This window comes from Castor canadensis, chromosome 3 (genome assembly GCF_047511655.1).
Source record: "Castor canadensis chromosome 3, mCasCan1.hap1v2, whole genome shotgun sequence".
Classification (NCBI taxonomy): Eukaryota; Metazoa; Chordata; class Mammalia; order Rodentia; family Castoridae; genus Castor; species Castor canadensis.
Genome location: NC_133388.1, coordinates 171,906,499 through 171,931,625, shown reverse-complemented (window position 1 = coordinate 171,931,625; position 25,127 = coordinate 171,906,499). Strand labels below are relative to the sequence as shown.

At 33.2% G+C, this 25,127-nt stretch overlaps 1 protein-coding gene across 6 annotated transcripts in view; it reads left to right on the top strand.

Moving 5' to 3' along the window:
* Csmd3 (CUB and Sushi multiple domains 3) overlaps nucleotides 1-25,127 on the top strand; it is a 1,205,819-nt gene that overhangs the window by 860,163 nt on the left and 320,529 nt on the right. For all 6 annotated transcript variants that reach the window (XM_074069090.1, XM_074069089.1, XM_074069088.1 and 3 more), the window contains 2 exons: nucleotides 2,497-2,666; nucleotides 10,526-10,682. In XM_074069090.1, the coding sequence (XP_073925191.1) occupies nucleotides 2,497-2,666; nucleotides 10,526-10,682 (327 nt within the window). The remainder of the gene's footprint in view (nucleotides 1-2,496; nucleotides 2,667-10,525; nucleotides 10,683-25,127) is intronic.

Below are 25,127 nucleotides of genomic sequence, written 5' to 3'. Positions count from 1 at the left end.
GCAAACCAAATTTATCTCTTCCAAAATAAAAGCCTTTAGGACTCAAATCATGAGGCAACAAGGCTATCAATCTCTACAAATAAACAAGGTCTCCATAAGCAACCCAGATCTTCACCAGGAACTTTAATTATGATAGAAAATAATTCATATACCTTGTGTCCAAATGAGCCCCAAGACAAAAAAATAAGAGAGAAATTTCCCTTTATAAGTAGGATCTGCTACTTCTTGTCAGCTTAAAACAGATACTAAAGATGGACCTCCCCACACCCCTTCACTAAGTCCCAAGAAAGAATTTTTTGGAATGTTGTATCTTAGGGGAATTTGAGATTAGGCTAGAAGTAGGAAAGGTTTGGGGCTTATATACATTGCCCTGTAATGGCCCAAAATATCCTCACCTGGCTGGGGACCACTTGTGCTCCCCCCCAGTCGTTCTTTATTGGGTAGGAATCTCTTTTGTCTGCCCTCCCCATGGGTTAGTGTAGGTTTTAAAAGCACCTGAAAAAGAAAAAGCACACTCTTTTTGCCTGCAGACTCCACATGCACCCCCAATGCTCCCTTTGTATTTCCTTTCCTAACTTTTAATAAACTCCATTTATACCCACAAGTTCTGCTTGAAGTTTTCCACACAGGAACACAGGGACCAAGATCTTCTGAAAATACTGTTTTGCCATCAACAAATATACTTTCAGAATTCTATGAAATGTTTGTATTTTCTTTGAAATAACTGATACAAGTTTAAGTGCATTCTGGATCATCTGTATGATCCAGATACATTTGTTTTCATGTCCTCTCAAGTATAACTAGATTCAAATAAGCTTATAGGAAGAACTGAGACAGATTTAAAAGATAAGTGATTCTTTCCCACTAAGTGAAGGATATATGGCATCACATAGTACTACACAAAGCAAAAGTTGTCAGGAGTTCAGAGAGGTGCAGATGAGGGAGAATTGAATTATAAACATAACATTGTATAATCAAAGCAGTTATAGGCTCAAAATACTCCTATACTCTTGCAGCTGGCTCCTGAAATACATTATCATAAGTGATTTAATTTCAGGACAACATCTTTTGCCATAATAGATCCCAGTTACTATTTTTTTTAATTTTTTGCCACTTTGTTCCTGAATTTATAAACTTGTTTTTTGGTATTTTGATTATATATAATTAAAAGCTGAATGACATTTTCATTTTTATGTTTGGACATGTATATGTCACTGTAAAATAAAAATAATTTATATCAGTATTGAGAGTCTGTGAGTTATTCTTTTCTTTCAGTTTAAAAGGAATTTGAAGCAAAATTCCATTGTGTGTATTTCCTCATGTAACTCTCTGGTGGTTAGCATCACACCATTCATTTTCTTGTCATTCTCATGTTGTTGGTAGTACACATAGCTCTTTTCACCATGTGCATTTCTTCATTAAACTTTTCCTTTGTCCTCATTTTTGTTGATGTTTAAACATTTAAAAGGTAAAGCAACTCATATCATTCACCTTATTGTCTACATTCTATGATTGTTCACATAAATCTTTTTTTAAGTCTTATTTCTGGAAAATGATGGCTTGCTTTCTTTTCTTTTTCATTGAACTTTTAAAACATAAATCTTCCACCCATCATATGGTAATAAAGCAAATAATTAGATAAGACAGAAATCAGAGTCAGCTGAATTTCTGAAACATATTTCAGACTTCTTGTTGTATTATATAATATTTCTGTGAGTTCTTTAAATCATACCAAATTAAAATTAAATTTAAGCTAAATTTTCTGAGAATTTCTTAGCTCTTCCTAAATGGTTAAATACTTCCTGAAACTTTGTCCATATAACATCTATCATACAACCCAGAAAGTCAGTGTTTCCATATGTTTTTTTATGATAATGCCTCTGTCTAAACTATTTTTTAAGTTGAGAAAAAGGATACAATTTTGAAATGTGCTCAATTTGTCACAATTATTGGTAGTAGAGTTTACCAATTGTATTAGTTTCCAGAAACAATGTGGTATTTAGTTCTTTTTTTGCTTTTGAAGTTCTTGGATTGGGAATGCTGAGGAAAAATGGAAGGAAAAATAGTCAAAAGAATTTAAGGTAAAAATGAAAAGATCATACAATTATTTTAAAACAAAATTATTCTCTTTTTATACATAAAAATTGAATTATTAATTTATGTATTTCCTAGAAGTCTATAATTTAAAAAACTAAAAATTTGTTGCTCTCATCCTTTTGCATTTTTTCTTTCATCCAAGGGAAAATTGTAATATTTTCTTAAAAAATTGTTATGTTTCTATTACCAATATTTGTCCTCTCTTTGGACAGTACTCCTTCCTATCCATATGTCATTTAAGGAGGGAATAAATCCTGCAGTACATATCCACTCTGTACATTATCTTTCTGTTAGGGTCTAGGTAAAAATACAATACATTTACACTTTCATACATGAAATTATTTGAACACAATAATGCTTTGTATTAAACTGTACTTCACTATTCTGTTTTACTTGCAGCTGAATGTGGTGCATCTGCAACAAATAATGAAGGAATTTTGCTCTCCCCAAATTATCCACTCAACTATGAAAACAATCATGAATGCATTTATAGTATTCAGGTTCAAGCAGGAAAGGGAATCAATATTTCAGCCAGGACATTTCATTTAGCACAAGGAGATGTTCTCAAGGTAGGTAAACCTGAACATTTTTATAGTTTGATCATTTGTAGCCATCAAATTACATCAAAATATAAATGTACAAATATGTATATACAATAAGCTACATGTTAATTCTACATCCATAAACACATTAACTATCTCATTTCTATTATTTTTTATTGAAATAGAATGTTTCCAATTTATATTCATAATATGAAAAGGTAAATTTTAACTTTATGATGTGTAAGTATTCATGCTTCAGTAACATCAAAATAAGGAAACTTTAATGCAAAATATCTTAATCAAGGAATATTATATATAAAAACATAATTAATATATGAATGAATATTTCTCTAAAAAACCATGATGATTTGTTTTAGTTTTTATTTTGATGTATGCAAAGTAACGTTAATCCTATTGATATACAAAGAATCCCTTACATTTATGACTATAAATTAATTTCATGAATATGCAAGCCTAACAAATCAATGTCTATAAATTCAAAAAAGTTGTTTGTAATAAATATTAAGTGCAAAATTGTTTACTTAAAAATTGTTGAAATAAACAATTTTCCTGTTTAAAAAAAAGATAAAACTTTTTGCAAAGAAATATTTCCATAGTTGCTGATATATTTTTCCATGTAAGTGTTTTTGGTATATACAACTTATATTCATTTATAAGAATAAATACAACTTCTATGAAAATCAAACTTAAATATTTAAAAATAATTATGTGTTATTAGTTCTAATTGTCAAGATGCTATTAAGGAAAATAGAAAATATATTTCTGTTTTCACAAATCTTGAAAGAGCAGTTACTTATTCTAAATTGGCAGCAGTGGAGAATTGTGGTTTAATCAGTGATTTTTAACATTGTTAAAATACAGTAACATTGTTGTTTCCTTCCTTTAAAATACCATTTTATGTGGAAGGCAAAAATGGGAAGATAATGGTTCATGGCTAGAAATTAGGGAGACACTATTTAAAAGAAAAATGAATTGGGTATGATGGGGAATGCCTGTGATCCCAGATAGGTGGGAAGTGGATATAGGGATATCAGAGTCTTAGGCTGGCCTCTGGGGCAAAAAAATTAAAATCAAGGAAAAAAGAAAGGGAGTGTGTTTCAAGTAGGAGTTCAAAATCCTGAGTTGAAAGGCCAGTACTGCCAAAATAAATAAATAAATAAATAAATAAATAAATAAATAATTTCATTGACAATGCTCTAACACAAAAATCATTGTATACTTCTAAGATTTTTATAGATTTTGGGAAAGATTTCCTGACTACAACTTGACGTATATAATTTTGATATTAATTAGTGCCAATATATGCATTCCTGTTTTGTACACTTTTCCTTAGCAGTCAAGAATTCACTATAAAAAAACCTTTCCACCTCCAGTTCATTGTTTGGGTTTGCCTGTTAACACAATTTGTATTTGCCAGCTAGGAACATAGCTCAGTGGTGCAGTGCTTCCTTAGCATTCACAAGGTCCTGGGTTGGATTCTCAGTGCCTCAAATAATAATGGTAATAGTAATTTATATTTGCTAAATTGGAGTTAACAGTGAGATTAATAGTAAGATGCCTGTGTAAAGAATTCAGGTAGCAATTTTTTTAAGGCTAACTAAGGGAGAAAATGTATGAACACACAAATGAAACCTGTGAGCCTAGGAACTAATCAGTATCACAAAGAGGGTAATGAAATAAAAGTCAGGAAGTCCTTCCCCACACTTACCATTCCATTCATGCTATCCTTCCTAAAGTACTTCTCTTCTCTTCCTTTGTGATGCTTGAAATTTATCCACTACTTTTCTACACAAAATGACATTATTTGAAAATTCATTTGCCACAACCGGTGATGCCTTTTAGAACTACAGCAGCCAAATGTGTTTCTCAGAGTGCATTCTGACTTAATTATTTGGAGTGAGGTTGCATACCTATGTGATATGTGTTACTTTGAGAAGGGAAAGACCTCAGTAAAAAGTGACAACATGAGAGAATGTGATAGTGAGAGATGAGAAATGCAGAATAAACTTCAATTTTTTGCTCTTTGGTGGATCTGCTGCAGAGCTATCTCATTTGCCATTTTGCCTGCAATTGAGTATCACTGCTAGGTCCTAGTTTTCCCAACTGCAAAACCTATTTATATTCGCCAGCTCCTGGTAACATAGCTCTGCCCTCACCCTGAAGAGAATAGGTTTTTAACTACTCCGTTTATGATGCTGAATTTCTTTCCTACCTCTTTTCTGGGAGTATGCAAATTTCTACAAGTTTTGCCACCTTTTTCCTCAAATTTCTCTCTTATTTATGTGTGCAAGTTTGGAATTAACAACAGTGAGAACCAGTCATTTTATTTTCCCTTATTTGGTTTGTTGTGGTTGTACATAGCTATGACCTCAGCAATCTGGAGAGGGATGCACTTAGTGAGTTCCAGACTGGTCTCAGCTACATAGAAGACCTTATCTCAAAAAAACAAACGAACTAAATAAATAAAACTAAGAATTTCAGTAACTTTATGAGCTGAATTGTTCGATATAGCTTTACTAAAAATTTATAAATTATATTTGAATTGCAATTAAATTGATTTATAATTATATTAAAATAAAAGTAATAAATACAGCTTTTAATTTTCTAATCTTTTTTTTTTTAACTAGTCTTTTGAGGTTTTGCACAGAAATTTTAAGAGACCATTGCTTTGGAACAAGGTTGAGTGTTTCCAACACATCAGGCTAAAAATCAAAATGGAGTCACCCATGCTGAAGTTTGAAGTCAACAAGCTGAAACTAAGTTTGTGTTTTCTTTTGTTTTTGTTTTAATTTTTTTTATCTGACCTTTTGGGGAATTCAGGATTCCAGGTAACAGTCAAATTTCCCAGACAGGCCAGGTTTTTTTGGCATAGTATTGACTTTCCTCTGTGTTAATATTGCTACAAAGGAAGTAACCTAAAAACCTGATGCTAACTCATCAGCTATTTTCCTAATGTTTTGTCTGGCTGTCCTCACCTCAGAAGAAAACTAACTTTAAAATGACCACACTGCTTTTTATCCCTTTGTTTCTACTCTTTAGCCATTCTCTGTCTATAAAAATAACCACCCTTACTCAGCCCATCAATTCTGTCTTATGGATGAAATGTTGCCTGAGTGTAGAATAGGAAATAAATCCAGTAAAAATCTTTAAACACAACTCTGGTTTTGTGTCTTTGACAGAACTTGTCAAAATCTGTATCTTAATATCTAAATACTAATCCTGACATGTTTCTTCCCAGTCCCACATTCAGTGATATCACACTGCTAGCTTCATTTTGACTCTAGAATGTTTTCAACACAGAATTTAGCTAACACCAGATATAAATGCTGGTTTGATTTACTGCTTTATTTATTATCTAGATTTAAATAGAAATGGGTTGGGTCTATAGGTATTATATTGTAAATAGCACAAAATATTGAGGAAACATTCTGTCTAATATTTCAAAACTAAATTCAATTTAGTAAAGAAGTTGCTCATATCATTTGCAAATTCATGAAGTTCTGATATAATCATGTTTTAGAGTTGCACTCTCATGTTAAGATAAAAAAATCAAGTGATATTTATGTAGGCATTTCTATCATTTTTCATTTGCAATCATAATTTGCATATATAAAATATGGCAAAAGTAAAGGTGTTCTGTAAGAATTGATTAGCTATGTGGAATTTATAATAATGAATATTTCATATTGTATTATTATTTGTAAATCATATGCTACACGTCCACAAAATTGGGCTAGAAAATAATAGTATGTGGATCAAATTGGGCATGACACCTGTTTCCTTAAAAAGAAAGAAAGAGAGAGAGAGAGAGACAGAGAGAAGGAAGGAAGAAAGGAAGGAGAAAAGAAAGAAAAGAAAAGAAAAGAAAGAAAGAGAAATGATCAGGTAGCCCTGCTGCCTCGGCATTCTGAGCAGCTGGGACTACAGGCATGAAGCACTGTGCTTGGCCAACACTTTTTCTTGTAAATAAAACATTGTTGGAAGAAAGCCAATTTCTGTATTTACATATTTACATAATTTACATATTGTCTATGGCTGCTTTGTGTTACAGTGAAAGGACTGAGCACAGGAGACAGAGATCATACTGCCCCAAAAACCCTGCACTATTTATCTGACCTTTCCAGAAAAAAATTTGTCAACCACTTTTGCATTACCTAAAGTGGTGGGGGTTTTTTGTTTTGGGTTTTTTTTGTTTTTTGTTTTTTTATTTATTTACATGTGCATACATTGTTTGGGTCATTTCTCCACCCTGCCCCCCTCCCTACCCTTCCTCCCCTCCCCTCCTCAGTTTCAGGTAGGTCCCATTCTGCCCTTATCACTGATTTTGTTGAGGAAAGGACATATGCATAATAAGAAAGACAAAGCATTTCTGCTGGTTGAATAAAAATCTTAGAAATGTGTGCACATACAATTAAATTTGTTTGACAGCTAGTCATTGAGTATTTTCCAGCACACTAATGATATCATAAACTCACTATATCTATTTGCCAACTCTACTTGTGGTTCACTAGCAATCCTTTGTTAACTCTTTCCTCAAAAGCACTCTAAATGCCCACTGTATTCACTACCAGGTTAGACCCTAAATCTTTACTTACCTCCATACTAACAGTCAGGAAAATACAGAGTTGGGACTTTAACTTTGTTTTGTCATCAAAACTCACAGTGGTTCCCCCTTATTAAAATATATTAGCTCATGTAGTTGAGAACACACTATATGTGCTCTAAATATGTGAATACAAATAAAAATCTTTGCTGTGTTTCATATTACCTTTGAGAGAACATAATAAATTTTAGAATAGAACCCTTTTTGGCTAATAACTTCAAAATAATTCTTTTTTATTCAAAATTTGACAATCAATCACTTATTTGCAAATTTTATTTAAATTTCCAGATCAAATCTGTAAAACATATGATCAAAAGTGAAAACTTTGATATTCAGGAAGAAAAATTATTTGAAGAGTTGAGCGATTAAGCATGAGAGCGTGTGTGTGTGTGTGTGTGTGTGTGTGTGTGTGTGTGTGTGTGTGTAATTTCTTCCTCTTCATCTCGTTTCTTCTTTACTTTCTGCTCTTAGATTTAGAAAGCACCTTCCTGCTAAATCACTTAAAAATGAATAAAAAGTTGGCTTCTAATAATGTATTTGTTTTATACTCACAAAAACACTTTGAGTGTTGATAAGCAGTTTGTTATAAGTCTGACCTGTTGAACATAACTAATTTCAGGTCTTGATTGGGTTTGACAATGAAAACACGACGATGTTAAGTTTCTTGTGCAATAGAACCAGATGAATTGCAATGCTTACACACGTTAGAGTCTCATGAAAGAGTTTCACTAACATTATAGAAGCCCTCAATGCCTTTCATGACATTCCTTAAGTCAATGTAAGAAAAATAATCTTATTCACAGCACCTAACAAAGGTGTGGAAGTAAACATACATTGAATTATTTTGATAATTTTATATAATTATATATAAAATAGATTTTATCAAATAAAGTAATGTTTTCTACTATCTATCCTTAAGCTTCTTCCTTTTTATTACCACCAAAAATTTGAGAAAAGACATTAGGAGGTACTGTTTTAAAAAATTAAAACAAATTTCAACAACCAATATTTGTTTCCTCACATATATCACATAGTTCTTTAGCTTATAGTTCCCTTTATTTGACTGTTTCTGACAAGATGAAATTTCTTACATTGCATCCACACATGAATGGAGAGTTTGTTTAATCTAAGAAACAATTATTTATATCTTCTTTATATTAATATTTTACATAGCAGTGAAACTGTATATTGGTGAGAAGTAAGGAAAATAAAGGAAAATGGTCCTTGTGGTCACTTTGCCAATATTTCCACAAATATGGTCTACTGAATCTTCAGTTACATATTTTGATTGTGAATGAGCAGAGCTCCAAACACAGATTTATGTATAACATATAACATATACACAGAAGCTGACTTCTAAGAGTACTGAACATTTGAAATCACAGACAGAAGAGCTAGGTTTTACCACGAGCACGGTTTTCTTGTCCCTCAATTATCCCTGATGACTACTAATCTTAACCAATGAAAACCTGAGTCTTACAGAATCAAACAGAAAACATGTATGCCCAAGTTAAGAAACCTCAACTTTTGGTTAAATTTTGTTTGTTTAAGAAAGACACATTCTTGTTGATAATCAAACCAGAAACTTATTATTTGCATGATAATAAGGTAGATCTTTCAAGGGATGAAAAAGTATTTCCTTGCAATTTTAGGAAATTTGTCCCTACAGCCTTCTATCCAGTACCCAAATATACATTCTTTTAACTGAAAGAAAGACTTTATAGAGTGGAGGGAGTCCATTAATATTTGTTGTTAGGAACTCAGTGACCCTACTGGCTTGAGCCTCAGACTTCTACTTCTTCATCTTCTCCCTCTTATTTCCATCTTCCCTTCTGTAGTGATAAAACAAAAAACAAGGTATAGGAGTTTAGAGGATGCATGTGAGGCTGTAGTTTCCATAACATACAAGTGCAGAGAGCAGAAATGTCCTTCTCATCAGGGATTTCAGAATTTCTGTATAAAAAATGGTTTAGGGTAATGTGCTTAGAAGAGAATATATTATAGATCCTGGTAGCGAAAAAAGGCTACATCTCTATAGTGAGTTAAATCAAACTACCCTTTTCTGTCTTCACAGAATTTAAGCCTGTGTTACTAATAAAAACAGAAAACCTTCAATAGCTAGAGGCAGGTAAATGCAAACATAAGAAAATTCAATAACCAGAAAGATAAAAATGAAGCTAAATGGAAGAATTAAAAGAGATATTTTTAATTTGAAAATAATTTTAAAGTAATGAGAAATCTTGAAAACAATGTAGAATACCCTCCCTTCTAAAAAACATTTTTATGAGCTTGACTCATAATTTAAAATTTTAACAAAAGATCAGGAAAAATACCTCAGTCATTGTAGAAAACCTGATTGCTAGTATGGACTATCCAGTGGAAAATTATTTACAATACATATTTTTTTTGGTGGTGGTACTGGTGGTTGAACTCATGTCTTTGCACTTCTGTGACAAGTATTCTACTGGTTGAGCTACACCTTCAACTACAATATGGAAGAAAGATAAAGAAATAAATTTTATAGGAGAAAATTGCAATAGTGTTTGGAATATTATTATGCAGGTCACTGGCATTTTGGAGTTAGGGAAAAACAAATGAAAAGTAATCAAATTACCAAAACCTCAAGAACGTTTTCATGGGTTGAAGAAAAGAGCTTGAGTCTGGAGATAGAAAAGTCACACTATTTTATTTGATTAATATAAATATTGAAAATGTAATGAAAATTTCCCAAATCTTTTCATTAAGTTAGCATAACTTTAATATTAAAACTTGATGATTTGAAAAAAAATAAAAAGCAAACACAAGTTTATTATATAAAATATATTCTAACTAGACTATTAAATCTCACACAATATTTTAAGCACAAGAAAATATATCGTGCCAACAAATACTACTGGTAAAACATTCCATTGTGTATCACCTAAAATCATCTCTTAGTTTGGTAAAAGAAAAACAAATTCAAGTGCAAAGAAAAGTTATTGTTAATATAAAAATAAAATTCTATGACATAAGTACCTCATAGATGCTACTAAGCTTAGAACCTGAAAATTAGGATTTTTAAGTTCTAAGGATTTGGGGGGACTTTTAGGGATTTTTCTTAACTTGGTATTTGTAGAAAGAATGTATTCAATTGTTCTCGAGTAATATGTACTGATCTGATTTAGGAAAATTATAATAATTTCCTCTTCCTCATAGATATAAGCACATTGCTTTGAACTTCCTATTATTGGATATTTAAATTTTAACTTTGAATCTCTTGCAGATTTATGATGGCAAAGATAAAACGACACACCTGCTCGGTGCCTTTACTGGTGCATCTATGAGAGGGCTGACACTCAGTAGTACTTCAAATCAGCTCTGGCTGGAGTTCAATTCTGACTCAGAAGGGACAGATGAAGGCTTTCAACTTGTGTATACCAGTGAGTATTTTAGATGAATAGACGGTTAAATAATGATGCTGAACATTTATTGATAATGACACTGTCTTAACAGTTATGATAAGGTAAAATCTAATATTTGATTGTCAATTTGCAGTTTACAACTCACTATGTATACAATTTTATGTAATCCTGAAAACAATTCACAAAATTAATGGTGTTCTAGTTATTACTGTTTTACAAATGAAACAATTAATGTTTAGAGAAGTTAAATCTGTGGGTTTTGTCTTTATTTATTTACGTATATTTTAAATAGCAAGATTCTCACCATCCAACATTTAAGAAGTACAATTAAGATTTTAAACACATGGAAATTCAATGTCTGAGCTCTCATCTAATTGCAAAATGCACACAGTACCTAGGTAGTGATTGTTGTTGGCCATCATTAATGGATAGATTCAAATGACTAAAAAGTACTTAAATTTGTTAGTTTGTTGTAGTTTTGTGTTAAATTGTCTTACTAAAAATAAATTTGCACCAACTTATTCTAATTAGGTCAGCTATTCTGACAATACAGATTCAAGGACAGAATCAAAGGCAGGTAGATTGAATATGAACTAAATGAACAGGATTGTTATATAAACTAAGTGAGTGTATTTACCAGTACCATAATAAAAAAGAACTAATTGCATCAATGAACAAAAAATTCCATTCAAATAACAAATATTGAGGTTCCATTCCATGTAAGGCTTTTTATTAACAATGTATTGCACATGTAAAACAAGTGGTTACACTTGTTTAATAAATTTACTTTCAGCACTTGGGATACTGAAGTAAGAGGACCTTGAGTCTGAGGCTAGTGTGGACTAAGTAGTTAGATCTTGTCTCAAAAAGGTGTTATCATAGAACATTCCTAGATTTAAAATTGTACGGAGTGCTCAGGGGTCTGGAATGAATAAAAATCATTGATTTTATCGACACGGAAGTACAAGATAGACTGTCAGAAAAGAGAAACCTTAAAAAGCAAATATTTGCAGTTACCCTTCCTTTCTTTATTACTTTAGTTGTTCATTATAGAACGTGTGTTGCTAAAAAGATTTCAAACTGTAGAGTTGGAAGGATAGTATAGAATAAATTATTTTTAAAAAGGCCAATATATGTCTCCAAATATTTTTCAGTCTCATATTTTTAACTAAAAATTTTATAGCCTACTTCCAAGCTGTCTCAATAAAAGTTCAAAATGATCCTATAGTTTTGTGCACCCACAGCTGTGTTATTAGTTGGAGGGTTCTAGAAAGTAGAACACACTTGTCATTAATTGTGTTTGTTCCTGAGTACCACTTCTGGTTTTTACAGTGACAGCCTTTCTACATCTCTGCAGGTGTCTAAGTAGTTAGCCACAGATTCTGTAGCTTTGAAAGAAGTTTGTTCTCATTTGCCAAATACATATTTTTTATTTTTCCAGTGATACATACATGTATGCTCAGACTGCTTTCTCTTTAGGGCATGATCTGTCCAACTATTGAACTATAGGATCCATCTCATATATTTCTCCACTGACATCTTGATTCCTTCAGTCACAGTTAGCCAACATGTCAGTATTTCTTTTGGGCTTGTTTATAGGTACAACTAATATAACTGCTGCCTATTGCATTGCTTTTTTGGTTATAAGTCTTTGCAAACATATTGTGCATAGTTCTTCGGGGACAATTTGCCTTCATGTTATCTTTAGTTGGTTTTAGTGCAGTTGCATCCTTTTACACATTCCTGGTAAATTAAAATGTTGTCTGAATACTGATTTTATGAAATGTTTTTGTAATTTTACTATGCCACATTATCAGTGTTCCAATAAAGGCCTGTCTGGTGACTCATGCATGTAATCCCAGCAACTTGGAAATCAGAGATAGGAGCATCATGGTTCAAGTCCAACCTAGGCAAAAATTAGCAGGACACGATCTCAAAAAATAAGCCATGTATAGTTCTGTATGTCTATAATCCCAACTAGGTGAAAGACATAGGTAAGAGGATGGAGTTCCAAGGACAATCAGGGCAAAAATATGAGTCCTTGTCTAAAAAAATAACTAGAGCAAAAAGGTCTGGGGGCATAACTCAAGTGGTGGAATGATAACCTAGTAAGTGTGAGGCCCTGAGTTCAAAACCCCAGTAATGGCAAAATAAATGAATAAAGGTTCAAAATCTTTTAGAATTATTAAATAATCAATTTCTGAATATAAGAGAATATGCTTAAGGTTCTTGGATATAAGTAAAAAAGGGGAAAGGCATGTTTTTTAGTTTGAATCCCTGTACCCATGCCCTACACATTCTGTGGTTTCTTACCCTTAACAGTTATTACAAATTCTTTCCAAATCATCTAACCTGAGAAGTCTGGGTACCACAGAGGAAGTCTCAGTGTTTAAACTGAGAGACTCAAAATACGCAAAGGACATTTGAATAAAGAGAATGGGGTAAGGTTTCAATCTTGCGGTATATTAAAGGTAGAATTTGTGTTCACAGAACAAAATGGTGAGAAGTATTCCAGGCACAGAGGACAGGATGAGGAAGCACACTGAGATAAGGAAGAACACAGGAAGCATACTCAAGCAAATAATCCAATTTAGATTATCCCAACACACCTGGATTCTTCTCACTACTCTAAGTTCAGCACAAAAGGGCCTTTTTGACTGCATTATTAATGATAGCCACTCTGTATTCTGTGTCTTATTATCGATTTTGCTGATTTAGCAACACTTGTTATTGTCTGATATTTTCAGCTTCAGGTTGAAAGAATTGCATTTTACTAAGAAAAATGAAGAAATATGTCAGAACAGGCCTTTAGATGCATTTTATCTCATCGGTCTTTTTTGAGCCATTCATTATACACTTGCTAATACTAGCAAATGGACTAATGGAAATATAGGCAAAGATACTGCTTTGGACTTCAAGATATGAAAAATACCTAACTATGGCCAAAGCCATAGAAAGATGAGTAGGCCTTGATTCAAATGCCTACTTGATTTAAATGCCTACTTGATTCAAATGCTCAACAAAATCAACAAACATTTTATTTGCACCTGTCTTTCTATTGTGGCATCCCTAGAGAGTTCATTTTTATCCTCATCTTTGCTATGTTGTGGTTAAGATGGCTACTATAATGCTGGGTATGTTCAAGGCAGGAAGAAAAGAGGAACAGGTGGTATAACCACATATGACTTTCTTATCAGGAATGAAAAATCTATCCCAGGAACCTTGTCAGACATCCACCTGTGTCTTTTTATCCCATGTTGGGCCATATAGTTATGCCTTAATTTTACATCTTATCTTGCTGGCTAAACAATTGGCTTAGAATTATAATTCATGATATACTGCCTGGTGTGGTTAGAGTATAGATGGGGACAGAACTTGGGTTTTATTAATGAGGATGAGGAGGAAAAACTGAAAAATAACTTACAAAGTTTGTTGCAATATACAGCTGTCATAAATATTTCAAAAACTATTAAGTTCAAAAATATTTAATTAGTGGTACCATGATTAATGTCATCATGGAGTCCAGTGAATCTTGAGTCCTTAGAAAGGAAAGCATTTGGCTCATTCATTGTTAATATTTTTTGTTCTGCTGTACTAAGGACACAGTGAGTTTCCCTCACCTTCCTCCACAACAACTAAAGTATGCATATACCTTATATGAAAAGCCTTCCCTGCTTTTTGAAGGTGGGTGATCCATTCCTTGTTATTTTAAAAGCAAACTCAATCTGTTAAGTCTTCATCTTTAGAGTTGTCAAGATAAAAACCTCATTTTATATTTTGGGGGCTATCTCTTTTCCCAAATAAGTTTCTTAGTACACTCCAGATTGATTAGACAATAAATGTAGACAGATGTGCTACTTCAATAACAAAAGCATCGGTAACCAAACTTGGACAGACATGATTACTAAATAACCCCACTTCTCTTCCATTCCTCTAGTCTCCAGAATCTAACTCCCTCATTGGGTTCAGTTACTCTCTCTGATCCTTCCCAAAACAATGGCTTCTCAAGTACTCTTGCCTTTCAGAAATCTGAAATTTTCTCCAAATAAAGATTAAGAAGAAAGCCAAAGACCACATGTTCTATCTCATATATGGAAAACAAACCCAATACAAATATAAGTATTATTATGAAAAACAGATCACGCTAATGGGAGGTCACCAATGGGAGAGAGAGGATAAAAGAAGTTTAAAAGGTGAATATGGTTGATGTACTTTCTATACAAGAATGAACATAGAATTTTTAAACCTGCTAAAATAACCATAAGAAAGGGACTAAGGTAGAAAGGAGAAAAATAGAGTGTATGAGCCAATTTGGTTATAATAAATGCATACATGAAAATGGCACAATAAAACACTCTGTATAGCTATCATAAGCAAACAGAACTGTCTTTTTTTTTTCAAAAATGGAGAATAAGAAGGCAAAACAGTTCCTGTTTGAGGGGTTGGTATCAGTGGGAGAGGAAGATATAAGGAAAGGGTGTAGGAGGGTGAATGTGGTAGAAATAGTATGTACTCATGTATGATAATGGAAAACTGAGATCTGTAGAAACTATTCCAGGAATGGGAAGAGGGGGAATAAAGGAGAATGATGGAGGGAGTGAATTCAGCTATGATATATTGTAAGAAATTTTGTACATGTCACAATGTACCCCCAGTAAAACAATGATATAACAATTTAAAAAAAGATTGAGAAAAGAAGAGGCAGATTTTCTGGTGTTTTAAATAACACAAATTAGTTGTTGAAATTCCTACAAGGAAGAACTCATAACAGCGTCATTGAGTTTCCTATAGGTATGAGAGTGGTAAGGTAAGAGAAAATTACCTTTTCCTTTCTAAAGTCAGCTGAAAAGATCAGACATTAAAATCATAATACAATATCCTCCCTAATCCATTATTATTCTCTGTATAAACCTATACTTTATCTCATTAAAACCCAGAAGCATTCTCCGACCAGACTTCCTCAGCCTCTCAATGCACATTTCAAGAATGTAGTCTAAATCTGGAACATTTTACCTTATCTATCTCTCAAGACTAAGTTGTAGAAACTTTTCTGTTTGATCCCCTATCCTATCTTCCTTGTTACTCCTCTTCTGGGACTTAGTAGTTACTCAAATTATTCATCTAGTCATAAATTTCAAATTTATGATTTCCTAGTAGAATATTATTTGTTCTGAGGATAAAGAGAGAATGAATAAGACTAAGTGCCTTCCCTTTAAGACATAACTAAATAATTTTTGTTCTGAAGGTGTTGCTCATCTCTTAGTAGTGAAGAATTTGCCCAGAATCTGTAAGACCTTGGGTTCAATCCCAGAAAACACACACACACACACACACACACACACACACACACACACACACACACACAACTTTTAAGGGAGACAAGAGATAAAAGAAACATGAACAAAAATTAGAAAACTACTTTTAAAAATAATTTTAAACATGATAATGGGAAAGACAGTACAGAAAATGGCACTACTGTGTCTAATTTGTTCAGAGATGTCAACTGAATTGATACCTAGATGAGAAGAAAGAACAGCCACATACAGATCTGGGGACAGGGTATTCTAGACACAGAGATAAGCAAGTTTGAAGGACTAAGAGCAGCTGGAGTTTGAATTGTGTGTCTAAATCTGAACAAGAAAGTAGAATGGGAGAAAAATAGAGAAATTTAGGAACCAAGTGTGATGAGGACTATGGGAAGAGGCTGTATTATATATAAAAGACACACAGACACTCAAAGACCTTCAATTTTATCACAATGTTAAATATTAGGGTTAAATAATAATAGTTAACATTTATCTGCCAACCATGAGGTAGAGGCTAAAAGGGAAGTACAATTTATTGGCAATGAGAAGAGGAGAACATGAAGCAAGCAGAGTGAAGCTGCTTTATTTGCCAAGATCACATACTAAGTGCAGACATGAAAATCAAACTGTTGAGGGTGTCTGACCTTAGAATCCACACACATAACTACTGTGCCACACCATCTTCCAACACAAATTTGGGGTACTTGATATTTAAAGAAAATGGGATTTAATGTTTTTTTTTAATTTCCCAAGTAAATGCAAGAAAAAACTTAAAATATTAATGAAGTGTTCTCAAGGAAACTTTTGTCATCTTATGCTTGAGAATATGAACCTTTTCTTATTGGTCTATTTTATTACCAGGGGACACTTAGTCTCCTAGTATCTCTCTTGTTTCTTGAAATCTCTAAACTATTTCTGGAACTGATTACATATTCTTTTAAGTCTACTCACTTATAGTTATCCCACTTTCAATCAGTAGAAAGGAACTGAGTGTTTTTACACCCATGCACTACAGATCAAAATCATACCATTTTGATAAATAACATGGTCTTCTCAAAAGCTGACCTGGTAACCTTACAGGATGCCCATCCATTAGGTAGTACCTCTAGGCTCAGATGTTGTTATTTCCTCTGTACATTTAATTTACTAAGAAGCTGAATGGTAAAATGTCTCTTATCCCAAGGGAAAACTTCAAATACATTTGGACCTCCTTAGCCTTCCAGTTTTGTTGCTTGAAATGATTTAATAACCAAGAGAGAACATGGCCATTTCAAATTTCATATTCACATTAAAGATGGATATTAGTTAATTTGTGATGCCTTTTCTTGTGTACTAGCCTTATAAATATACAACAAATTATCCTATTTAAAGTCTTTAATTTAGTTACCAGCATGCTCTTGGCAATGTTAACCATGAAAAATAATCAGATGACCTTTTCACTTTATTCCTGGTATATAATTTATTTAATGCAAATGCAAGTAGAAAATAAGTAAATTACAAGGGAGCACAAAGATATTCCATGTGGTTACATGTCCTGTAAACTACTTAACAGAGATATTTGGCATTTCCTTTACTCTTTAAATCTTGAAATTAACCAGGCAATAGAGGAAGTATTGACTAATGGTACATTACTTAGTACCATATATTCTAAGAAAAATAATAAGGAAATATCTCTTGTTTCTCTCTCATTTACATAGAAAAAATTGAATTTAATTTCTTCATGCTTTAACAAGAGAGCTATTGTCATTATTTTCATAGTCTTCACATCACAAAAGCTTTGTACATTTGAGAGTAAATACCTAATAACTTACATACTGAATAAAATTAATTTACCAGGTCGAAAGCCTACCTATAAATATCAAAACTTTAAAAATGTTTAGAATGATAGGTTAGTCAAGAATAGCTGAATCTTTAAGACACAGAAAAAAATTAGAATGAGATATATAAGCAAAAATTTGCCAATAATCAGTTGTATTTCTGCCTCTATAAGCACTTCATTGAAATGTAGAGAGTAAAAATCTGGCACCTGCATTTCCGAATTCTCCAGCTAGCAAAGTTCCGTTTAAATTCTACCAATTAAAGGCAATTGTGTGACAGGTGAAATGTGGGGTGGATGACCATGCTATTTTTCATGACCCTTAGCTTGAAGGGGATGGTAGAATGTGGCTGTGGCCTCCGTGAGAATCTGGGTTTTCTAAAACACAGCAGTGGTTTTCCAGCTTTCACTCCTTTCTCACCTCTCAAACCATCAAATCTTCTAATTCCTTTTCTTTATTATAAGCTACTGACAATATCTAAATGGCTTCTGTTTTTCTTGACCTGGTCTTGGTCATTAATTATCAAAAATACAACATAAAGCACACAATAAACAAAGACGAGGCATTTTAGAAGGAAATATTTACATATGACTGAAAAACAAGTGCTCTCCATAAAAGAATTCTACAATAAGGGAAAATAGAATGCAAGAAACATAAAAGCAAAAGATAGTTGCACAGTAGAAGAAATTTCACTGGACTATGTCAAAAAAACTTTTAAATAAAATTAAGAAATTAAAATTAAACCCAAAATATCTGCTATGGCACATTAAAAAAAATTATATTGAAAATGCTGTAGAACCAGGATGGGTGATGGAAATTTACAGATATTGAAACAAATAAGCATTGGGGAATTCAAATAGAAGAAGGGATGTGATGCGTAATTTAGCAATCTCTAGTAAAGATCCATTTTTAGACATACTTAGAATATACCAAGTATACAGTCCAGCCAAATGCCAAAGGTCTGATGGTTTCACCAAATAAATATTCATCAGTGGCTGAATAACACCACTCCAGAACAAGGGACAGATTTATGATGTATAAGGCACATAGTACCATATTTAATATTACTTTTTCTTGTTCAACAGGTTAAAATTTAGGAATGTTTGCCAGCAACAATTTTTGTAATCAGAAGTTTATACATAAAGCTCAAATCATCTGCAATAAAAAAAGAATATGCTACCTTAATTACTAAAATCAATTGGGAATGAATAGCAGTAATTTCTATAATCTTTTTGGTTTAAATACTTAACTTCCATTTACTCAAAAATGTTAAGAGTTGCCTTCTCACAGCATTCTTGTAAAGTTGTAGCTTCAACATTTGATGCTTCACATATATAGTTTGTTATTGAGAAATACATGAAAGTTAGGTTTTTTATTTATTTATTGAGTGAAAAGGAATGCATAATTTTGCTTCAATATTTTCCTCTTTTTTTCCCCTTTTTATGCTTCATTATGTCTGGATCAAAGATGAGTATCATAGCTAAGACTATGATAATCATTGTATGATCTTGAAGTGTTTCCTGTTTGTGAATTTTGAGGTGCCAAAGTTGAAAATGTGTTTTATATACTTTCTCATTTAAACATAAGGAATTATTTGCCTTCTCATTTAAATACACAGAATTCAATATATGGAGGTATAGCTCAGTGGGAGACCCCTTGCCTGTCATGGTTTGATCCCAAGCACACCACACACACATACACACCCAAGTACAAATTCTAAAATAAAACTTTTTCTTACAATTCTCATGGCATTAATGGGATTTAATAACCAAATATTAAATAATATTCTCTGATCATTCTGCTTCATATTATGAATTAAGTCCACCAAGCAATTCTTTAGAAATCAAAATTATTGTAAAATAATCTAATTTTCTTTTTCCTCCTTGCATTGTTATTTTATTAACATTTATGGTCTCAAAAGCATATTTCTCTAATGTATTTAGTTAATTTAATTCCTCAATTTTTTTAAACAAACTACCTCCCTTTTTATTTAGTAATTTGAAGGTTGTTACTTTTAGTACTGTTGTGCCAGTAAACAGCTGGGCTAGGATAATGGGTCTGTTAACCAGAGGTCCAAAAAAAATACCCGGACTAACCTCTTCAGAGTGATGGTCAGCTGGAGGAACCCTTTAGTTTGTTTTGTTTCTTGTATGACCAGCACCCTCAGGCACAGCTGAGGGTAAGAAAGCAGTTTCTCCTGTAGTCCTGGTCCAGTTGATCCACTTCTATTGTTCACTTGATTTAGCTAGAGCTTTGGTAATAAAAAGAGACATCTCAGGGACATCTGATATAACTTAGCTGTTATGGCATTAAATGGATATTTATATTTTAACTGAATTTCCAAAAAACATAAAGGACATAACACCTTATTTTAAATTACATCAAAGATGGTTTCTTACATTAGAAAGTGAACTTTGAGGTGTCACTTACATTTCTTTTCTTTTTGGGGGGCAATAGTAGAGTTCAAACTCCAGGACAGCTTTCTATCAACTGAACCAAGTCCTAGACCTTTTTAACTTTATTTTGTAGATAGGATATTATACTTTGTCCCAGGTAGCCTCAGACTATGTTCCTCCTACCTTGGTCTCCTAAGTAGCTGGGACTACAGGTATTTTCCACCATCCTGAGCTTGTTTTTTTATACATTTTTTGTGATACTGGGGTTGAACTCAGGCCTTCATGCTTGCTAAGCAGGTGCTCTACCACTTCAGCCACTCCACCAGCTCTTTGATGTAGAGACACCTTAACTTTTTGCCCAGGCTGGCCTCAAACTATGATCCTTCTATACCAAGTAGCTGGGATTATGACTTTGAGCCACTACACCCAGCAAGAGGTCACTGATAGTCATAAATACTGTGCCTTATTTGTATTATTAGTGGTGATTTTCTGAAGAGATATGGCATGACCCTATGTGAGTATGCAGCTGTTCATAGACATATTGAAAAAAAATTATTTCTGAGGGTGAGTTTCAACTATTTACCTTGCTGTAGGTCGACAAAGGTTAAGTACTAAGTTTGAAGATTTTGATTGGTTCTTGAGCACGAAATCAACTTTGGATTCCTACATGGGCATACTCTATAGAACACTTGCCCATGTACCCTATCTTTTTATAGCAGTGGAAAGTTGGAAACGATATGAATTCTCACTACTTGGAGAATAAACAAATCAGTTTTGGAATAAAAGATGTCTCCAATGGAAGACCACTGAGTAGCTAAAATGTATAAAATGTGTGTGTGTGTGTGTGTGCGTGTATACATAAATATGAAGGCAAAAGTATAATGTTAAGCAATAAGTAAATCCTCAGAATGATTTCAATAATTTTATTATTCATTAAATATATGAATACTTGCAAAATATATTATATTTTGCTCAGACATATAGATAAGTAGGAAAACATATGTACAAGAATAATTAGCTAATTAGATTATTTGCTAGGTTTCAGTAGGGAAAGACAAAAAAAGGTCTGGATGAAGATACAAAAGGAGTTTCAATTTCTTTTGAAATATATATTGCTTAATAATAATATTCATTATTATTATTAAGAGAAATTAATCTGGATATTAATCTGCTGCTAACCTGAATATAATATCTATGTTAATTGAAAACATCTCAAATAATATTAGAATCTAATAGAACCAGATGGTCAGTTTGTTATGTTATCTTTTGAAATCTTTTGTACATTTCAAGTGATAATTTAAAAATAAATGAGAAATCCTTTAAGAAAAATGCTACATAGTGGCATGAAAGGAGTTAGAGCTCAGTTTAAGTTGCTCAGAAAGTCAAAAGAATTTAGATAATGGTGATTTTTAGTCTATTTCATGCTCTAGAAATTTTCATTTTATCAGAGTATCTTTGAGGAATGGTGAATATTTGTAGTATATTTGATGTTTCATACATGTCTTTATTTGTCAGTTTCAAGTACTTGAGATTTCAGGAAAAAGACTGGCAGCTGAGCGTTTCCATAAAGATAAGACAGTTCTGAATATTTATGAATAAGCAACAATAAGTCTCCCAAATTGAACAAAATTATGTTGTGCTCTGTAGCTTATACACTGTTGTCCACGTGCATTTTCATGTATAATGAAAAGTATTATAAAGTAGCTTAATTTACAATGAATATCACCATTTTATCTCATCACAGCAATTGCAAATCACATTTAGAGAATGTTCAAATTAAGGCAGGATGAACTTGGTAATAAATCTTAAAAACAGAGCTTGATTTCCATGTTTATTTTGAGAAGTGATACATGGTGAAACTCAAAAGTGGCTGCGTGTTGAATAGCAAACTGAAAATGCAAGTCTGGTAGAAGGAATACAAACTTGTAATTTTTGAGCAGGACACTTTAAGTATACTTTTAACTATGCAAATCAAGGCAAAGTAATGTATCATGAAACTTTAAAGTTTTTGCTTCTGCTTGTCTGTGGAAGACTGACTCCGTACCCTTCATATTTCACATAGACATCATGATTCCAGTTAATGACTGCTTACCTCTTTTAAGGGTCTGTCTCCAAGGGTACTTACATATGCTTTATTTTAACACATTTTCACCTACATGGGACTGTTAGAATTTGATTCAACCAGGAAATATTTGAAGCTTTCTTATTTTTTAAATTGTAGCTCAAATTTGGTTTCTTATTAGTATTATTTTTCTGTTGTGTCCTAGAGCTAATTACCTGTAAAAATTCATATTCATTCACAAGCATGATTGAACATCTGCTATGTGCCACAATTTGTGCTGAGTAAGCACGATGGGGAGGGAAAAAAAAGTGAGCTAATTCCACACTCAGAAAACAAAAGAAAGAAACAAATGATTGTAAATGAATTCAAATGTACAAAATTACTCCATGGTTTAAAAGAGAAGAGAGTGATTACAACATACTTGAAAATACTAGGAAGGTTTTCTCATATTCTCTGAGAGCCCATGTCAACATGCAGACGTGACAGAGAGACACTGTACTTGGAACTATACAGGGTCTGGTGGCTTGGTATATGTTGTGATACTCTGGGAAGTAAGTGATGGGAATCAGTGATTTCACACCAGTGGGTTAATGTAGGCTTTAATTCTCTTTCTAATTCAATCTAGTTTAATTTAATTACAACTCTATTCCTGCAAGAAAAGACATACCTCCTTTTGATCACCATACAATTTAAGACACATATTAAAATTTTTCATCAGCATTTTTGTCTTGAAATTGAAACCAGAGTTTTGGACCTAAGGTTCAAACTTCTAGGATCCACATGACAGGGACAGCCGCTGGCCCATATATTTCAAACAAAGAGACATGGTGAAGAGCAGAGAAAGGAAATTTATTGTACAACTTGGTATATGCCATGGAGGAGGCAAAGTAAGACTTAACCCATCTTCAGCCATCTTTGGAGTACAGATATGAGCTTTAGTTTTAAATAGACTAAGATTTAGAGGCAGGGGACAAAGGCGTACACAGTAAAATATCCCAGTCACAGGTGTGTTCTGGTTGACCATTATTGCTGTCCGAGGGTTCTTGAAAGCATTCTAGACAAGTTGTTATCACTGACATCACTTGAAGGAAGAAATCTGCTTCCAATGAGATGATTACTCTTGCTGTAAGGTGCAACCTTACCATTATAGCTTATTGTCCTCATTTGGAGGGGTGGTCTGTCCTGTGAGGCTCTGTTGCTCCTTAGGGATAGTTTCAGTCTTTTGTCATAAAGATCATTCCTGTCCTTTCTTGATTTCAAGATGCCTACAGGAGAGAATGGTTTAGAGCAAAGGATAATAGTTACAAAATGGATAGAGGAGATGCAAAGCTTTCCTCCTGTTCTTATTTAATTCATGGGTTCAAGAAAGGAGTCAGTGCTTTTCAGCAAAAGCAGTTAAAGCACTTCTTTTTTTGTTTTCTTTTATTATTCATATGTGCATACAAGGCTTGGGTCATTTCTCCCCCCTTGCCCCCACCCCCTCCCTTACCCCCTACTCTGCCCCTCCCTCTCCCCCCCCTCAATACCCAGCAGAAACTATTTTGCCCTTATTTCTGATTTTGTTGTAAAGAGAGTATAAGCAATAATAGGAAGGAACAAGGGTTTTTGCTGGTTGAGATAAGGATAGCTATACAGGGCTTTGACTCACATTGATTTCCTGTGAGTGTGTGTTACCTTCTAGGTTAATTCTTTTTGATCTAACCTTTTCTCTACTTCCTGGTCCCCTTTTCCTATTGGCCTCAGTTGCTTTTAAGGTATCTGCTTTAGTTTCTCTGCGTTAAGGGCAACAAATGCTAGCTAATTTTTTAGGTGTCTTACCTATCCTCACCCCTCCCTTGTGTGCTCTCGTAAAGCACTTCTTACAAAATAACCCACTTCCTTCATTCATGAGACTGTCAAGAGTATTCTTTATGGTCTTCTATTCCCAGAAAGTGATAAAAATTTTGTATGTAATTATCTTTTATGCATTCAATATAGAATTTGTCCTACCCTTATGTATTGTTTCAAAGTCTTAAAGACCAAAAACTTATGTAGCTTGGGAACTTACATTTTGAGTACTACTATAAGTTTGGCTTAAAATATGATGAGTCCCTTTCTAGTTCCTTCATGATCTTAACAGTGCATTGTGCTATGTGCTACATCTGTGCATCATGCATAATAGTACATTGTATTATGTCAGTTTGATTTTTAATGTTTGTCTTTATTAGTTTTACTCTGAATATGCATGAGGTATTGTAGCTCTAGACAGATTGGTTATTAATAAGTATATGATAATGATAAAATGATGTCCATGTAAATCCTCCTTTGACCTTGTACTTACCCCTGTAGCAACCCTGAGAATTTTTCAAGAACAAAAAAGGCAGGTAGGGAAAGGGCTCAACAACTAATTAATAGCCACACAATAAATCAAAGAAAGAAAGTTAGTTAGTCACAAAATGTTTTTCACTCATTTCACTATAAAATAGGTATTCTGAAATGGGACACCAAAACAGAATGACCTGAGGCTTACCTACACAGAAGGGGAGTCAAGGGATAGGAGGACTATTCCCAGATTTGAAAACCAACCCCCTCCACACCTCACTGTTCACTCAGGACATGACTGTAAAAGGAACTAATAAACCTACATCAGTTCAAGACCTAGTTAACATATAAAGTTAGATAACACCTTACTCTGATGAATAAAAACCCCTAGACACCACAGAGTCATTGACAACCCAATTGGGTCCCTTCTCTTCCCATGGGAGCTTGGGAGCTTTCATTGTTTCTCTTAATAAACTCTATGCTCACCTTTGGTTGTATGTGAGGTTTATTTTTCAGCTTCATGAGACAAAAAATGGGGAATGCTAACCCTCCCTTAGTCTAAACACCTAAGCCAGGAATGT